This window comes from Mytilus trossulus, chromosome 1 (assembly GCF_036588685.1).
Source record: "Mytilus trossulus isolate FHL-02 chromosome 1, PNRI_Mtr1.1.1.hap1, whole genome shotgun sequence".
Taxonomy (NCBI): Eukaryota; Metazoa; Mollusca; class Bivalvia; order Mytilida; family Mytilidae; genus Mytilus; species Mytilus trossulus.
The window spans coordinates 104,918,699-104,934,828 of record NC_086373.1 but is presented as its reverse complement, the minus strand read 5'-3'; the positions used below and the strand labels follow the sequence as shown (position 1 = coordinate 104,934,828).

Below are 16,130 nucleotides of genomic sequence, written 5' to 3'. Positions count from 1 at the left end.
TGTATTGGTATTGTATTGATTCAGACCGTATTTCTTTTTAACCAAAATTTTGTAAATGTTATGTCGCGTTTGTTGTTGTTTTTTCAACGCACATTAAAAAGTATAATTAAGTAGAAACAAATACATCGTTTAGGGTGCATTTCTTTCTAACACAAACGATGCAAACGGCTAAGCGCGCACATGTTTTGATCATTTCTTTCAAACATACGTTTGCAAAGTTTGCGTAAACTTTGACAAACAATGCAAACGCTACAAATACGTTTGCAGTTTGTCGTTTGTCGTTTGTTAGAAGAAACTATACATTTGTTTCTTACATCAACGTGATCAATCGAAGTATTTGTTTCTACGTTTGTAAAAAGTCTGTTTACCAACAACATGTGCATGCATTATTGTTTAAACAGGGTCAGTAAAGACTTATCAAACGTTGCATTTGTTTCTACTTTTGTAGCGTTAAGAAAACAACAACAAACGCGACACAACGTTTAAAAAGTGTTGGTTAGAAAGAAATGCGGCCATAGTTTGTCAAAATTTATTCAAACTTTGCAAACGTATGTTTGAAAGAAATGATCAAACATGTGCGCTCTTAGTCGTTTGCATCGTTTGTGTTAGAAAGAAATGCACCCTCAGTTTCAATATTTGAAGTTCAAAAACTATTTACAAGTTAAATGAAAAAAACAGCGAAAATTCTGGCACTGTAGATCTTAAAGAGTGATTTAAAAATGCACTCTAATTCAATGTCTGTATATTCTAACTAGTTTTGGAAGCCGATCATTCAGGCGAAGATCTTGTTGAAATTTTCCCCAAAAAAAACTAAATGATTTTACAGACTTTCAGATTAGTTTAATGTTCTTCATTAAATGTGGGTTTTATGGTGCTTTTGAATAAACAATGATTTCGTATTGTTCTTCCCACATAACTTAAAACGATAACAAAGGCACCAAAGGAGCTTAAAACTCAAGTTAAAGAGAGATATCAAACAATGGCAAGAAAACGTAAAACAAGATAAGACATACAATAGGATTATTCTGATATATTTAAACATAAGCAATCCATTGAAAATGGAAACCGACAAAGTTTTAAGTTTTCAGACACTTATACCATCAGAATTGTCAAACTTTTCATAGAGATTTGGTATATTTTTGTCATCGCTGAATTTGTTACTCGGAAAAAAACAGTCATTTAGATAACCACGAGGATCATTCGCATTATAGTCTATTGTATCTGCATGACGACTGTACTGATTAACCATAGGATTACTATGACTGGTTAAATGTTGTAAATTATTATAATGCAATTGTTCATGGGAATCACTACCAATGCAAAAATGACTTATGTTAGTAGAACCATACATATTTTTGTCATTGAACTCATTTATTTCAACATGTAGGTCACTGATATTGATATCCCCACTTTGATCTTCTGTTAATTTCGGCGGAATAAAGTATATGTCTGAAGAATTTATAAAGGCATCTCTATCCAGTGTCTTACATGATCTTACTGACCCTATTGGCGTTGTTGTTTCATCATGGAAACCACTATCAATAGAGGTCAACCACTGATAATTTCGCACAGCGTTATCTGAATTGACATTCAAACATTCACTTATAATTTCAAGATTTTGATCAGACGGAAGCGCTTCTTGTATATGATCGAGAAAATCTTTAAGCTGCTTTGCTAACAAAAATTGTTTCATACTATTAAGGTCTCGTGGAATTTGTATATATTTTGGATTTTCGAATGAAACAATAATAAACTTGTTCAAATAATGAGGATTTTGAATAGATCGATTTAAAGCCGCATTGAGCGCTGTCATAAAAAAGGTCCGACAATGTTGATAACCTTCCTCTGTCCATGACATAAACTGGTGGACTGCTGATTCAGATAGCACAAACACAATATAATCTGCAGAGTGTAAAGTATTACTGATCCATTGGTCTTTGTTCTCCGTCGGGGTCCATGGATGAAACAATATGTTGAGTTGACATGCCTCACGCAGAAATGTTGCAAATGTATTGACCAATTTGTCATGTTTGTCATCATCATCTGTAGTAATAATCCCAATAGTTCTGGAACAAACTTAAAAAAGATAAAACTCTTGATTGAAGTTTTTACATGAAAAAGGAATTCTGACAATCTACCACTACAAGGGGAGTAAGACTGGGGATATTCCGATCAAGAGCTAAATTGTGGCAAAACTTTCTTGTGAGGCTTATGTAGACGAAACGCGCGTCTGGCGTACTAAATTATAATTCTGGTACTTTTTCCTAAAATATTCTATTCGAATCTAATTAAAAATGTAAAGCCTAAAACGATTAAAACAGAATAAACTAATGGAAGAGAAATATGTGTATAAGACCAAAGAGTCGTACACATACATGACATACATTGGGACAATACAAAATAAATGGGGATGTTTCAATGGGACACATATATTGTCATCATCATATAAAGTTATAAAGTGACAAAACTGAGGGTTAAAAGATACGCTATTCAAGTTTTATGGTAATAAGTACTGTGTTAAAGTTTCATTACATTTGGTTGAAGCAAACTTAATAAGGGAACAGAAACGAAACAATCAGCATTTTTTTTTTCAATTTGAAAAGGGGCATAACTCTAAACGGGTAAAGTGACACCATCATAATTCTAACTTGATCTGTGTTTTGTGGTAATAAGCAATTTGTATAAGTTTCATAATATTTGACGGAGGTAAACTTAAGTTCGAGAACGGAAACCAAAACTTCAGCATTTTTCTAGTTGTTAAGGGACTTAACTCTAGAAAGGATAAAGGGGCATCAACAAAATTAAAACTTGATCTGTGACATTGTGTTGAAGCAAACTAAAGTTAGAGAACGGATACCAACTTTGGGACATACATACAGACGGACAAGGTTAAACACTTAATTGTCCCCTCCGCTAAGGCAGAGCATAAAAAGTCGCTACATAGAAACGATTCGTAATACTAGTATCGTAACTAACAATTATTTACCTTTCATTTGAATGTGGTCTTTTGGTAAAACAAATTTATCTTTTTTGTTACCTAAAACTACAAATATTCTTTTATTAAACAACAAATTATTATTTTTGAACAACAAACAAACTTGTGTATAGGAATATTTACTCAAATCAAGTATTGTCTCTGTTATGTATTGAATCTAATGTGTAGAGTAGTTATGAATACAAGCTATCACGACAATATTTTAACATACGCGAACGGTCCGGTTCATTTGGTATGGTTATATTATTCGATTCGACCGTCTTTCTGGCTTACAATATCTCATATTTATGTTCGTCCTATTGATAACATTTAACATACAGAAAATTCCAACATGAAATGTGTGAATTATCTATTTTGACATCTTCTTCATTAAGAAAAATTCAAATATCGAAGACCATGCATGTTAGAAAATATGGGAATGAACATTTTAAATTTCATATATCTATCTTCAGTGATTACACTGACCTTATATGCATTTTCTAATTGTTTTTTATCCCTCTTTTGTCATAAATCTCATAAATCTTCCGCCTGTATACACATTACAGGCTTACATGTGTCTAAATTTGAGAATTCGGTATGAAAGTGAATCCAGAATAACACTTCGTAGGCATGAAATTTATAAAGCGTTATTTTTATTCAATATGAATTTTCATACTGAAAGCTATAAGAAAGATTAACGAAATAAGTCATCCTAATTATTAATGACTAATGTATTTATTTACCTCTATCTCTGTAAAGTTTGTAGCATACAACTACAATTACAATGACGAAAATGAAGGCAACAAAACTTAAAACACTGGATAGAATTTGTTTGTTTGTTGCCTGATCAGAGTTTCCTGCGGATACTGGTAAAGCCTCTGTTGAAGTAAGTCGTATTGTCGTTGTTGCTGGAATGTCTGTAAAATAATTGTAACAGAGACTGTCTAGCTTTTTGCTTTTGAATATATAATATATTTCTGTTGTGGAGATTCCTATGTTTTATGGATTTGAAGAGGCAACAGGAATTTACCGATGTTTAAATCTTTTTTATTTATATTTTGAATCAACTGATCAAGTGAAACAAAAACAGAAGGAATCGCACTGACCGAGCCCGTGTGCTTTTTTTTATAGGATAAACGTCTTATGCTATGCGGTTATTAGTAGGGATTCCAATCATGAATAAGAAAATCACGGTTACAGTTCTTCATTGAACGATTAATTTTTGATGAATACTTTAAAACTCTTACCTGCTGGGACAATTATAACATCTGTTTTAGTTGATATACACTGTTTACATGTCTCTCCCTTGGTTTTGCATTTACAATCATTCAGTGTGTTAAATTTGTCGTCATATGGCTGAACCTGAAAAAAACACTATCTAGTGTAAGGTTTAAAACGAATTCGTATTATTTTACAGATCTTAGTTTCTTTTAGTTTGGACAAAAAATATAGCTGAATGATAATTTTTAGCCAGTTATTTGGTAGCGACATGTGAAAGGAACCTGCAATTTATTGTAAGTTAAAGATCTACATGAAAAAGTTATATTTCAAAATGTGTCACATGCGTCATGTATTTTTCCTTTACTGTTTGTGTTGCTGCTTTAGTGTTTCTTCGATAAATATAGCGTGGCTCTGTGCTATTGTAAAACATTGTCTTTCATTTTTGCTTTGTGCTTTGTCTACAGGTATATGGCGTGGATCTGTATGTATCTATACATCCCATCATTATGATATTGTATTATATTAATTTTATCTATTCTTTGCTAATATGCTTGTTCTATAATACCATTTTGTGCTTCTATGTTACATATTTGTTTGTTTTTAAGTGGTTTAGATTATAACAAAATGTTTACTGCTTTAACCCTAATTTTTACATTTTTACCTATTAGTACTATATCTATTTGTTTTGTTCACGCACCGTTGTCAATAAAATGGAATTTGATGAGACTGTCATACACGTGGGAGGTTTAGCTAGCTATAAAACAAGGTTCTTTCCACCATTTTCTACATAGAAAATGCATGTACCAAGTCGGAAATATGACAATTGTTTGATATGTTTGAGCTTTTCATTTTGCAATTTGATTAGGGACATTCCTTATTGAAATTTCCTAAGTTCAGTATTTTTGTGACTTTACTTTTTGATCCATTCAATATCGGTGTTTTATATGGTATTCCCATTTTGTATAATAAAACAGGAAAGAAAATTACGATATCGCACACCTGCTCGACCGCGACACATTTCATTAATCTCATTTCTATAATAATAAGACGGAAGATGCCAAAGTGACATTCAAAGGTAGATAGTCACAGAAAATCAAAAACATCACGAAATTCAGAAGAGTCCACAAAACATTGAATAAATGCAACAGTAGTATACCGCTGTATAATAGTCACTTATCGATTCATCGATTAATCCTGGTCACAAACTAAAACTGAGTAAAGCATTATATGGGGAAAACGACGGAATAAAAGAAATACTGTTGTCAGATTTAAAACTGCTACAAAAATAAATGACAAATTAAAGATTGAGCACGATGAACGCCATCCAAACCTATGGATGTTCTCGGGTGCTCCGAAAATGTGAGCAAATTGTGTTCTTCTAGTGACACCCGTCTTGTTGTTCACGGTAAGTATATATTGTATTTGTATAAATAAATCACTCAGAATATGACAAACATCGAATAAAAAAGACTCACCTTTTCCTTTCTGTTGATTGAATGTTTTAAAAAAAAAACCTCGATCATCCATAAATTCTAATTTCACTCTTTAGCAGCTTAATTTTAAATAATGCTCATTTTTCATAACGGTAGTCAAGTGTGACTCACGGTAGACTCCGATTGCCAAGTAAGAAATCATTAAGTCCGATACATTTTACAGGTTTTCCTGTTTTTTGTACAGGCGCCAACATACAAAAAGAAGTCGGGAAAACATAATGATGTATATTCTATTGAATTTGGAGTCTACATCTTGACTTTACAAAACTTCAGCCACTGGAGAGTTTAAAATACAAACATTATAAAAGCAGATAGATGGTCCATACGAACCGACAACAGCAAAGAAAAGGTAATTTAATTTTATATGATTTATCAAATGTATTTGCATGAGTTTCGATCAGTTCTGTACAACATCTAGACTTTGGATCTTTCTTGTGATGTGAAAAGTAACAGTACACGGAAAGCATGTATAAATGACAATAAAGTAAGGGGTAAAAGGTTGAATTCTTAAAAAATTAAAAATTAAAGCAAACAAAACGATGATAAAAGAGGATTCAGGCCTTGATCTTGTGTGATAATTTTGGACAAAACTTACTTATTGGGTTGTTCTGTGTAGACTTATTTGTTAGTTTTTTTGTTAAATATGTTTTTATAATTTTCCTTTGTATCATATATAAATATACAAAAATGTTAAATACCAGACACCCGTTTTTGTTTTATCGATATCTTTCCTGATTTATGTCAGACTTACCAAAGTCCTGTATCTTCCAGGTTTCACGTTAATAAAAGTATAATTTGTCTGCAAAAGATTGTATCAATTTTACATATTATATTCCTTTTTATTTATCTTTATTGTATTTAGAAACAAATATATCAAACAACATTTTATCAGGAACGCTTAAATCGAACATTTCAAAACTAATGTGTGTAACTAGTGTGTAAGAACCGAAACAGTTAGAAAGCTATATGGCCAAAAAAAAACCAACAGATATCTAAGCTTTTCTGGATTTACTTGAAAATCAAGGCTAAGAAGCCGATTATCTAAAAGCAAAGGTGTATAAGGACCTAAAGAATTAAAGAACTTTATATTTCTAAAAGACATAAAAATAATAACCAAATTTTTCTGAGGTCAACTTTGCTTGATAGAGTCGCAACCTTGGTTTCTTACTAATGTCTTTATTTAATAAATGTTTATTATCAATTAAGTAAGTAACGAATCACTGAGCCGGTGAACCTTTCGGAGACTGATAGTCCAAAAGGAGCAATGTCGACCAAGTGCTGTTAAGAAATGAAAATAACGATCTTGGGATAACATGCGTCCAAAGTGTAATATTGGATTTACACAACTAGGTACTCTCAAAGCCGAACACTTTAAGGCCATGTATGTCCGAAATTTGAATCAGTTGAAGAACTATAGGGCCGAATAAATTGAAAGTAAACTCTGCATGACGAAGTTGAAATCTTTGTTTCTAGATAATTTCCCAATTTATAAACGAACACTTTAAGAAAGGTTTGTTATTAATCATGTTATTACGGAGCTGATGTATGATATAGGGGATAGATAGTCCACCAACATCATTATCGTCCCACAGATGGGGCTAAAAATGGATTTCTAAAGGTTGATCTATAAAAATATGCATATAGTTATCAAAGGTACCAGGATTATAATTTAGTACGCAGGACGCGCGTTTCGTCTACATATATTATTCCTAAGGTTTCTGAGAATTTTCATTCATTAATCGTGCAAGGTTAAGGGGATCATTAATGAAAATGTTAAAATAAAGTTCTCTTCTTATATTCACGCCAATGGTGGCTTCGTTTTGTATGGGGTACCTGTGAAATCTTGTTCTGTTCTACTTCATCTCTGTCTTCAAAGGATGTTCCTTCTCCGGATCTGATTATTTCTAATTTGACTGTGTATTCAAAAAAACGATATTCCACTGGTGCTTTAACAAACCAGATCCTGATGTATTTTTTCCTTATATCATTGTGATATGAAATTGTGGTTAACCAGTCTGATTGTGCGTCTGTCAAACCTTAAACGAGAATTCAAACTTTTTGTCCTCAAAAATGGTAAGTCTTGAAATTCTTTTATTGTAAGATTTTTTTTCTCAAGCACGGAACTTAAACAACGAGTACACTTTGAGCCTCGAGCAATTTACATAAAATTCCTTACATCTAAACCGATCTGACCATTTTCTTTCTACATAAAGTATATGTTTCATTTTTTTCTTGTACTAAATTAACTAAATCTGGTTATCTAATAGCCCGGATAGTGTCCCATATGTATAAGGCCAGGTTTACAATTAACGCATTGTTTATCCTACCTGGAAATGTAGGATGAATAATATCTTGATATTTCTGTTTCTACATAATTGAGTCTCTATGCAAACAGTTTTTATTTACTTGTGTATGGTTCATACTCTTACCCTCTGGTTATTATTCCGAATTCTTTCAATATAACTATTAACATCGATAATTTTGAAACCAACTTTACGATTTAACCTGTCAAAACTAAATGAGCATTTTGCAGAAGTGTAATTTTTTTTAAATGTATTGTACAAGTAATGTCTTATTAAACTTACTCATCTGATATTTCCCTGTCCTACCATATCTTACATGACTTGTACCATTTTCATTCGCAGGAGGTTTCGGAAGACTCCATGCCCTAAACAGGTAGTTCATCTCACCAAACATTGGCCACAGTTTCACAACTATTCGTAAATTATTCTGTAATTGAAATACTTTATGGAAAAAATAAATTTCAGTAACTTTATATTATCAATTCCGATCATTTGTTAAAAATCCCAAAAAGAAAACTACTTATTCAAAGACAGTATCTTATATAGAGTCTTTTTTTCTAAAAACTTTCAGATAAAATGTTATTTATTGATTATGCAGGGTTCCCACATTGCCCTTTTTTTCCCCCGTTTGAGATCAGACAGCGATACGACACGAAAAGTCAAAAAGTCGGATTAGTCTCCTCATTTATCTCGAATGTCCTATTCTTGTCTGAACGCAGTTGTTTTAGTTCGTAACTGATTCCTATTGGTCGGGAAGTGTCCGAATAGTTCGACAAAGCACCCCGACAGTTAGGTGCGTCCCATAGCATTCGGGGAAACTCAGCCGATTTTGTCTAGTCTGATTACAATCGTGTCTATGTCGTGACAGATTCTGCTGTATCGGATCGAATTCCTAACAATGTTCTGTGTATTCGGGACGGTGTCCTGTGGAACGGGAATGATCTGGAGAAATTTTTAATTGCTGTTTTTCTACCGATTGAGTCCAGATTGCATCCAGATCTTGTCGATTGCGAACCTTTTTAGCCGAAACCGTTCCGAAACAATCCCGTTATTAGTTCTGAATTCGTCAATGATACCAACGTCAGAGTCCCGACAATTACAGAATACAATACGACTGAGACCAGGCGATAGAGCGGACCGTGATAGGATTACGTTCCGACAGTATCTGATCATCCCGAGTATGCCGACAGTTTTCGAACGGATAACTTCCGTCAGCGTCGGTTCACTGTCTTGACACTATGTGATCTGTGTCGGATTACATTCGGTAGAATCTGGACGCAGTCGTGACAGACTCGGTCGAATTTTACCTTGCGAAAGATACAAATCGAACTAGAAGCGGATTAGAACGGGATTATCGGGATAAATTCGCTTGGAAACGGTTGAATATCGACGCTTCCTGAATAATATCTGATTGTTGTGGTGATTAAATATATTTTTTTTTACAAATTTTAATTAAAGTTTGAATTTCCATCAACGATTCATATAGGATCTTGATCAGACTTTTAATTAATTTTAATCGGGAATGGTCCTGTCAAGGACGGCATTAAAATCGTGAATGTGTGACCCCAGCTTTAATAACAGGTATTTGAATAGGATTGCAAGCAATTATATTATAATATGCATAACCATCTACCACAAGTTTGTAATTAAAAGTTTTGAAAAAAAAACTTACATCTCTATGGTTATGATCCATAGTAGCATTCTTAATAATGATTATCATACACTTTTGAGTACTAATATTTAACTCTTCGTAGTTGAATTGAAATCCCTGTACCTCTCGGATGCCTAGAAAAAACAAATTAAACTCAATGATAAAATGTAGAATAAATCTAGTCTAAGGAATTTTATGTTTGTAGCAACATAAAATTCCTTTTGTAGCAAATGGTGGATTAAACCTAGTTGTATAGCTAGGTAAACCACTCACTTACATGATATTTGATTTTTGGTGTTTTAACGCCACTTTAATGCACCACTTTTGGGCTATTTCGTGGCGGCCACTTTTTATTGGTAGAGAAAGCTCATTTATTTGAGATAAAAGGTTGCTATTCATTAATGCATTAAAAGGGGGTGTATATATGTGATATTTAGATTAGCATAGTTATGTAAAAAAACTTATGATATCGATAGTATGTAATTTAACGCACCTGAGCGAGGGGGTTTAATCGCTACCAAAAATCCAGGATAAAATATATTTGTATTTTTATACTCTAGTTGTATGGGTTCCAGTGTCAAATCATCTGGTTTTGTAGGCCATTCTTCCTGTCCATAAAGGTCTCCATACTGTCCAGATAGAAATGAGTCGCTGCAGTCTACAAAAACAATGTGTCATATGGTCTATACATAAAATACATCGAATGATGTTGCAGTCCGTAATATTTATAGTAAATTAATACTCTTAATGTGAATTAAACAATAGAATGAAAGTTATCACTTCGTATCGACCGTTAACGCTACAAACTTCGATAGAGGCTCAACATATGACTAATTTATAACCGATGAATAAGTTGGCATCACACAACCTAATCCCTATGAAAACAATGTTTCTGAAATTAATAATGGTCCTTTTGAATTCAAAGTAATATTTTAATTTTAATATCGGAGTGTAGTTTTCATTGACAGATGATTGTTTTATCAATAGTTATAAACACATAGCTTTTATCGTTTTTGTTTTATCGAAATTTATGATACTTTTATATCAGTGGTTTTTATTTTATTTCTACAATAAATATTCCCGTTTATTTTAAACAATTAATACTTAATAATGAGAATGATAAAACATATATATTAATATCAAACTTGGAATGCGTTTTATTCGTATCAAACATAATCGTTTTAAATGATATCACGGTCTACTCGAGGAAATCGGTGTATGTTCTCATCGGAACTTAAATTTAAAACTAAATTTCAGTTGGTTAAAGGCATTATTATAGATTACCCTTGTTAAAAACTAGTAAATCCGTTTTAAATAGACTTCATTGACAGACTTTAGTCAAGATTGACAAAAGGTACCATTTAAATGGAAAATAACTCATATCTTGACTTGTACTGTTACACCGCTTACAAGTTTAACTCCGTCACATTCTGCATGTATGTATGTGACTGTCCCAAGTCAGGAGCCTGTAACTCAGTGGTTTTCGTTTGTTGCTGTGGTTCATATGTTTTTTTCGTTCATTATTTTTTGTTAATTCATTTTAAGTTTTCTCGTTTGAATTGTTTTACATTTATAATATCGGGGTCTTTTAAAGCCAACACTTTTTTTTTGTTTGGCGATGTCAGTTCGTTATTGACTTACATATATGAATGTAGTTTTGGTGAATCTCGTCTCTCTTACACATTGGTTTATCATAGTACAGTATATGCAGTAAACACCTCTATAACATGCTTAATCAGTTATCAAAGATACTAGGATTTCAATTTAGTACGCCAGACGCGCGTTTCGTCTACATAAGACTCACCAGTGACGAAGCTCACATGAAAATAGTTATAATACCAAATAAGTATATATAAAGTTGAAGAGCATTGAGAATTAAAAATTCCAAAAAGTTGAGCCAAATACGGTTAAGGTAATCTATGCCTAGGATAAAAAAAATCCTTATTTATTTGAACTATTAAAAGTTTTGTTAACAGCAAATTCATAAAATTGAACATATTATCGATAGTCATGAATACACCGAAGTTCTGACTACTGAGCTGGTGATACCCTCGGGAACGAAACGTTCACCAGCAGTGGCTTCGACCCAAATGTGTAAATAGTAATCAAAGGTACCAGAATAATAATTTAGTACGCCAGACGCCTGTTAAAACATACGCGGATTACAGATTAAACAAATCAAATTAAGACATACTATTACTATAGTTTATTAGATTCCTATTTAAGTGTTCACATCGTTCAAAATATGTTATAAGTCATCAAGCTTTTTGTTCATAAAACTTCTGGACTTTTGATGATCGTATTAAAATGTACGTTTTCCGTGGAACAAATAACGGTAGAATGAAGGTAGCTTATTGTTCTTGTATACAGAGATAGATATAAAAAGATGAGGTATGATTGCAAATGAGACAACTCTCCGTCCAATTTATAAAAGTAAAGCATTATAGGTTAAAGTACGGACTTCATTACGGAGTATGGCTCCCACCGAACAGCATGCTATAAAGGGCCCAAACAGTTACTAACGTAAATTAAGGCAACAGTAGTATACCGCTGTTCAAAACTCATAAATTCGTAAACTCGTAAACTCGTAAAACCATTCAAACGTAAAAACCAACGATCTAATCTATATAAAAAACGAGAAACGAGAAACAAGTATGAACCAAATTAACAAACGACAACTACTAAACATCAGATTCCTTACTTAATTAAGACAGGTGCAAATAATTGCAGCGGGATTAAACGTTGTAATGGTACCAATCCTTCACCCTTATCAGAAACAATAGTGTAACATCACAATATAGAAAGACACAATCTAAACTATCAATTGAAAAGGCTTAACCCAATCAAAAGACATATTAACACAAGTGAACATAAACAGAAAATTGGTAACAATTTATAAAAAACAAAACAATAAGCTTGAACAAAAACACGCCATTTACAATACTATTTTACACAGGTACATGCAAATGTTGTTGTTATATATACAGTTCATATTGAGAAGGGAAATATTTTTATGAAAATAATTTGGATGTTCATAGTAAGAAGAAGTAAAAATGTATAGTTATACAGACACTTATCAAAGTTGGTATATAGACTAGATATAACCCAGAATAAGTAATATTAAAAAACAAAAAGCATTACAAATAGTATCAATAGGTCAAATTAACAAGAAGGTACGATTAGACATGATTGTTGAAAAATGGCCATTCAAATACAAATGAAAAAGAAGGAACACAGATAATGAAAATGTGAAGTGTAACAATATTTTAAAATATAAAGCGTTCTCACATATTTTTTAATAAGCAAATTCTTGACGATGAAAAAAACCCATAAAACAGCAAACAAATTATTAACAGTCAAACTCTACTCACTATTTCTTTCGTATCTGATCGCAGTACAGTTCACAGCATATTTCTATAATTCCAAATAATACTTCATATACATAAATTTAAATCGTCAGATTACATGACTCAAAATATATGTGGTATGCATCATTTGTTTAAAACTAATGGACATTGCTTATTTTTGTATTATAATTCCATATATTTTGTTCGGAAAGATTCATAGTTGTACGTTTACACTTTTTTTTTGTACATGATATCATAGTTATTATTGTAAAAATGTAGGATGCAGCCCTCTGTTTAAAAATGATACTTTTACTTTTAAAAATATATGTAATTATTGAATAATACTTACCGGATTATCTTGCTCCGAATGACATGGTGAAAGTAGCAAACATCTTGTGTGTGGCAAACATAAAATAAAGAATGTAAACGCACACCAATCCTGCATATCTACATCACTCAGTCCACCGCTTTAATGTCAACATATCGTGACATTAAAGGAAAATGAATCCACACTTCCCTAATCGAAATTGTTATAATCTCCAAAGTATTTTCATATCTAACTGCACATATTGTCTTCAAATCTTATCTTTAAAATTTAGTTCCTGGGCTTAAATATTGTAATATTGTCAGCTATTTGTCATAACGTATCTTTTTCTTCACAACTTATCATTGTAACAGTAAAATAAGTCGTATATCCATAAAACAGTAAATTAGGGTACTTTAAGTTGGCAAACGAAATATTACACCAGGTATACTATACCGGCATTTATATCTAAAGTTTACAAATAATCATCGGTTCAGTTTTATGGACGAATGAACAGATGGTCATATTTCTGGTTTTTAATCCTTATTTCAATCCAGATTTCTGCAAACATGTAAAGAAAAGTAAATATTAAATCGGTGATTATTTGCTGAGTCACAGCATTGTTTTTCTGTGTTGCATTTCTCACATCTATTTTATCCAAGGAGTTATGTCAAACGTCATTGTTGTAGCGCTAAGGGACATTGTTCACAACCAGGAATGAAATAAAATATTTAAAGTTAAAAAAAAAGGAGTTATGTCAAATGTTATCTTGCAAATGCCACATTTGAAAACGTCTAGGGCAAATTTAATTCATGGTGAAACTGTCGCCATTCAGGCGATTTGGTGTCACGATATCTCAGTAGCATGAGTTCGAATCCCGGCGAGGGAAGAACAAAAAAGTTTGCGAAAGAAAATTTACAGATCTAACATTGTTGGGTTGATGTTTAGACGAGTTGTATATACATTATGTACACAGCCATGTATCACCATCATTGCTGATGATCCGATGGATACATCTTTTGTAGAGTTGTCACTGACTCAGACGTACTTATCAATATAATTGTTTTCTGTGACTGTATCTTGCATTAATTTGTAGAATCCTTTATATAGATAATTGGGCTGATCTGTAACAATAACATCTCAATGCCTTCTATATCATGTACTGTAGTTCGACGCTGGATTAAAACTGACGAGGAAAGGTAACACACGGCCACCGTTATTATTGTGCAGCTCAGGTGGTCGTGTGGTCTAGCGGGACGGCTGCAGTGCAGGCGATTTGGTGTCACGATATCCCAGAAGAATGGCAATTCCTCTGTTTAGGTTTTGAAAAATTAAAAAAAATCTTACTTTGTTAAGAACAACCCTGATTACAACAACAAATACACCGAATATGAACTCATCAAAATGCTGGCTGTGCAATCGACAACGAATTTGCTGAGTTTGATGGATGGATATTTCAACAGCCAGGTATTCCAATGGGTTTTCTACTTTGCACTTCGACTTAGGGACTTTTCTTTCACTTAAAGATATATTGATGATGTCCTTAAATATCATATTACTCAGTGAGATTTAGATTAAGGGTATAACTAAAACTATAAACTTGCACCATATCTTGATCTTTTCGTCGATATTGACCCAAGTGGAGAAGAAAAAATTACAAACTTTTAATTTTTCATCAATAACATACCACTTTTAATTTTTCATCAATAACATACCATTTTAAACGTCTTGGTGCGTTTATATGTTCACACTATACGGACTTTGTTAATAGAGGAGTTCGCATTACACAACAAACTGTTCCAACAGAGAAATGAAAATGAAATAGTTCAATTGGCGCTTCATAAGTTTTACAGAAAAAATAACAAATTGAAACACCGGTAAGATATGTCATTCTCAACTCAAAAGCAAGCATGTTTTCAGTTCTAATATTTTAACCACGAGAATAGTCGTCGAATCTGTAATTTTATAGATTTAGGAAAATTTTACTTAGTATTGATTTGATTGTGGGTGCTTCACCTTGTCGTCGCACCCGGTCTGGCTTTTAATTGGGATTCATAAAAATCATACCGGTTTTGTTTTTGTTTTCTTCTCTTTTTTTTAGTAGTATTGACGTTTGAGGAATGTTAGTCATTGATTACATTCTTTTGAAGTGCATTGTAATCACTATAGGATTACCTTTATAAAATTACGCCAGTTTGTATCAACATGGTACAATCAATATTCAACCTCTTTTTTTAATAAGATGAATTATCTATTTGTAGCACAGACTGTCAGTGCAATAAAATATATCTATCTGTTATCAAAGCGATCAATAAATGATTGATCTACTGTTTTGTCTCTTACGCCCAAATAAAAACTAAGTTTAATGAGGTGATTTTTGATTAGTTTTGTTTTTGGGTTGCTGTATCGTTGAATTATACCTAGATCGTCTTGGGACAAGTTTGATTCGTCACAAGGAATAAAGGAATTTAGTCTTTATTGCAACTGAAAGATGCGTGTTATGATTTATTTATTATAGTTTTCAAAGGTACCAGGATTATGATTTAATACGCCAGACTTTCGTCTACATAAGACTCATCAGTGACGCTCAAATCAAAATAGTTGTAAATCCAAACAAGTACAAAGTGGAAGAGCAATGATGACCCAAAATTCCCAAACGATATAACTTGCATGAAAACATGTTTCTTTTCAAACATGTCACCCATTATGAATTTCATTCAGGCTTTCTATCATTAACCTGGTTATATAAGGACGAAGGCGTCTCTAGTTGACATCTTGAAACGCAATGCCATGTTTTAAGGGTGTAGCTTTGGGGCGCCGAATGGGACTTGAATTTT

At 32.6% G+C, this 16,130-nt stretch overlaps 1 protein-coding gene across 1 annotated transcript; it reads right to left on the bottom strand.

Annotated features, from left to right (window-relative positions):
* Window positions 1–1,023: 1,023 nt before the first annotated feature.
* On the bottom strand, window positions 1,024–13,865 carry LOC134695458 (uncharacterized). Its single transcript, XM_063556723.1, has 11 exons — window positions 13,339–13,865; window positions 13,014–13,056; window positions 10,136–10,300; window positions 9,664–9,776; window positions 8,274–8,418; window positions 7,522–7,724; window positions 6,440–6,487; window positions 4,222–4,336; window positions 3,718–3,891; window positions 2,987–3,043; window positions 1,024–2,076 (listed from the first exon to the last, which is right to left on the bottom strand). Exons 1-11 carry the CDS (start codon window positions 13,432–13,434, stop codon window positions 1,085–1,087), a joined length of 2,151 nt encoding a protein of 716 aa, XP_063412793.1. The 5' UTR covers window positions 13,435–13,865; the 3' UTR covers window positions 1,024–1,084.
* Between the last annotated feature and the right edge of the window lie 2,265 nt (window positions 13,866–16,130).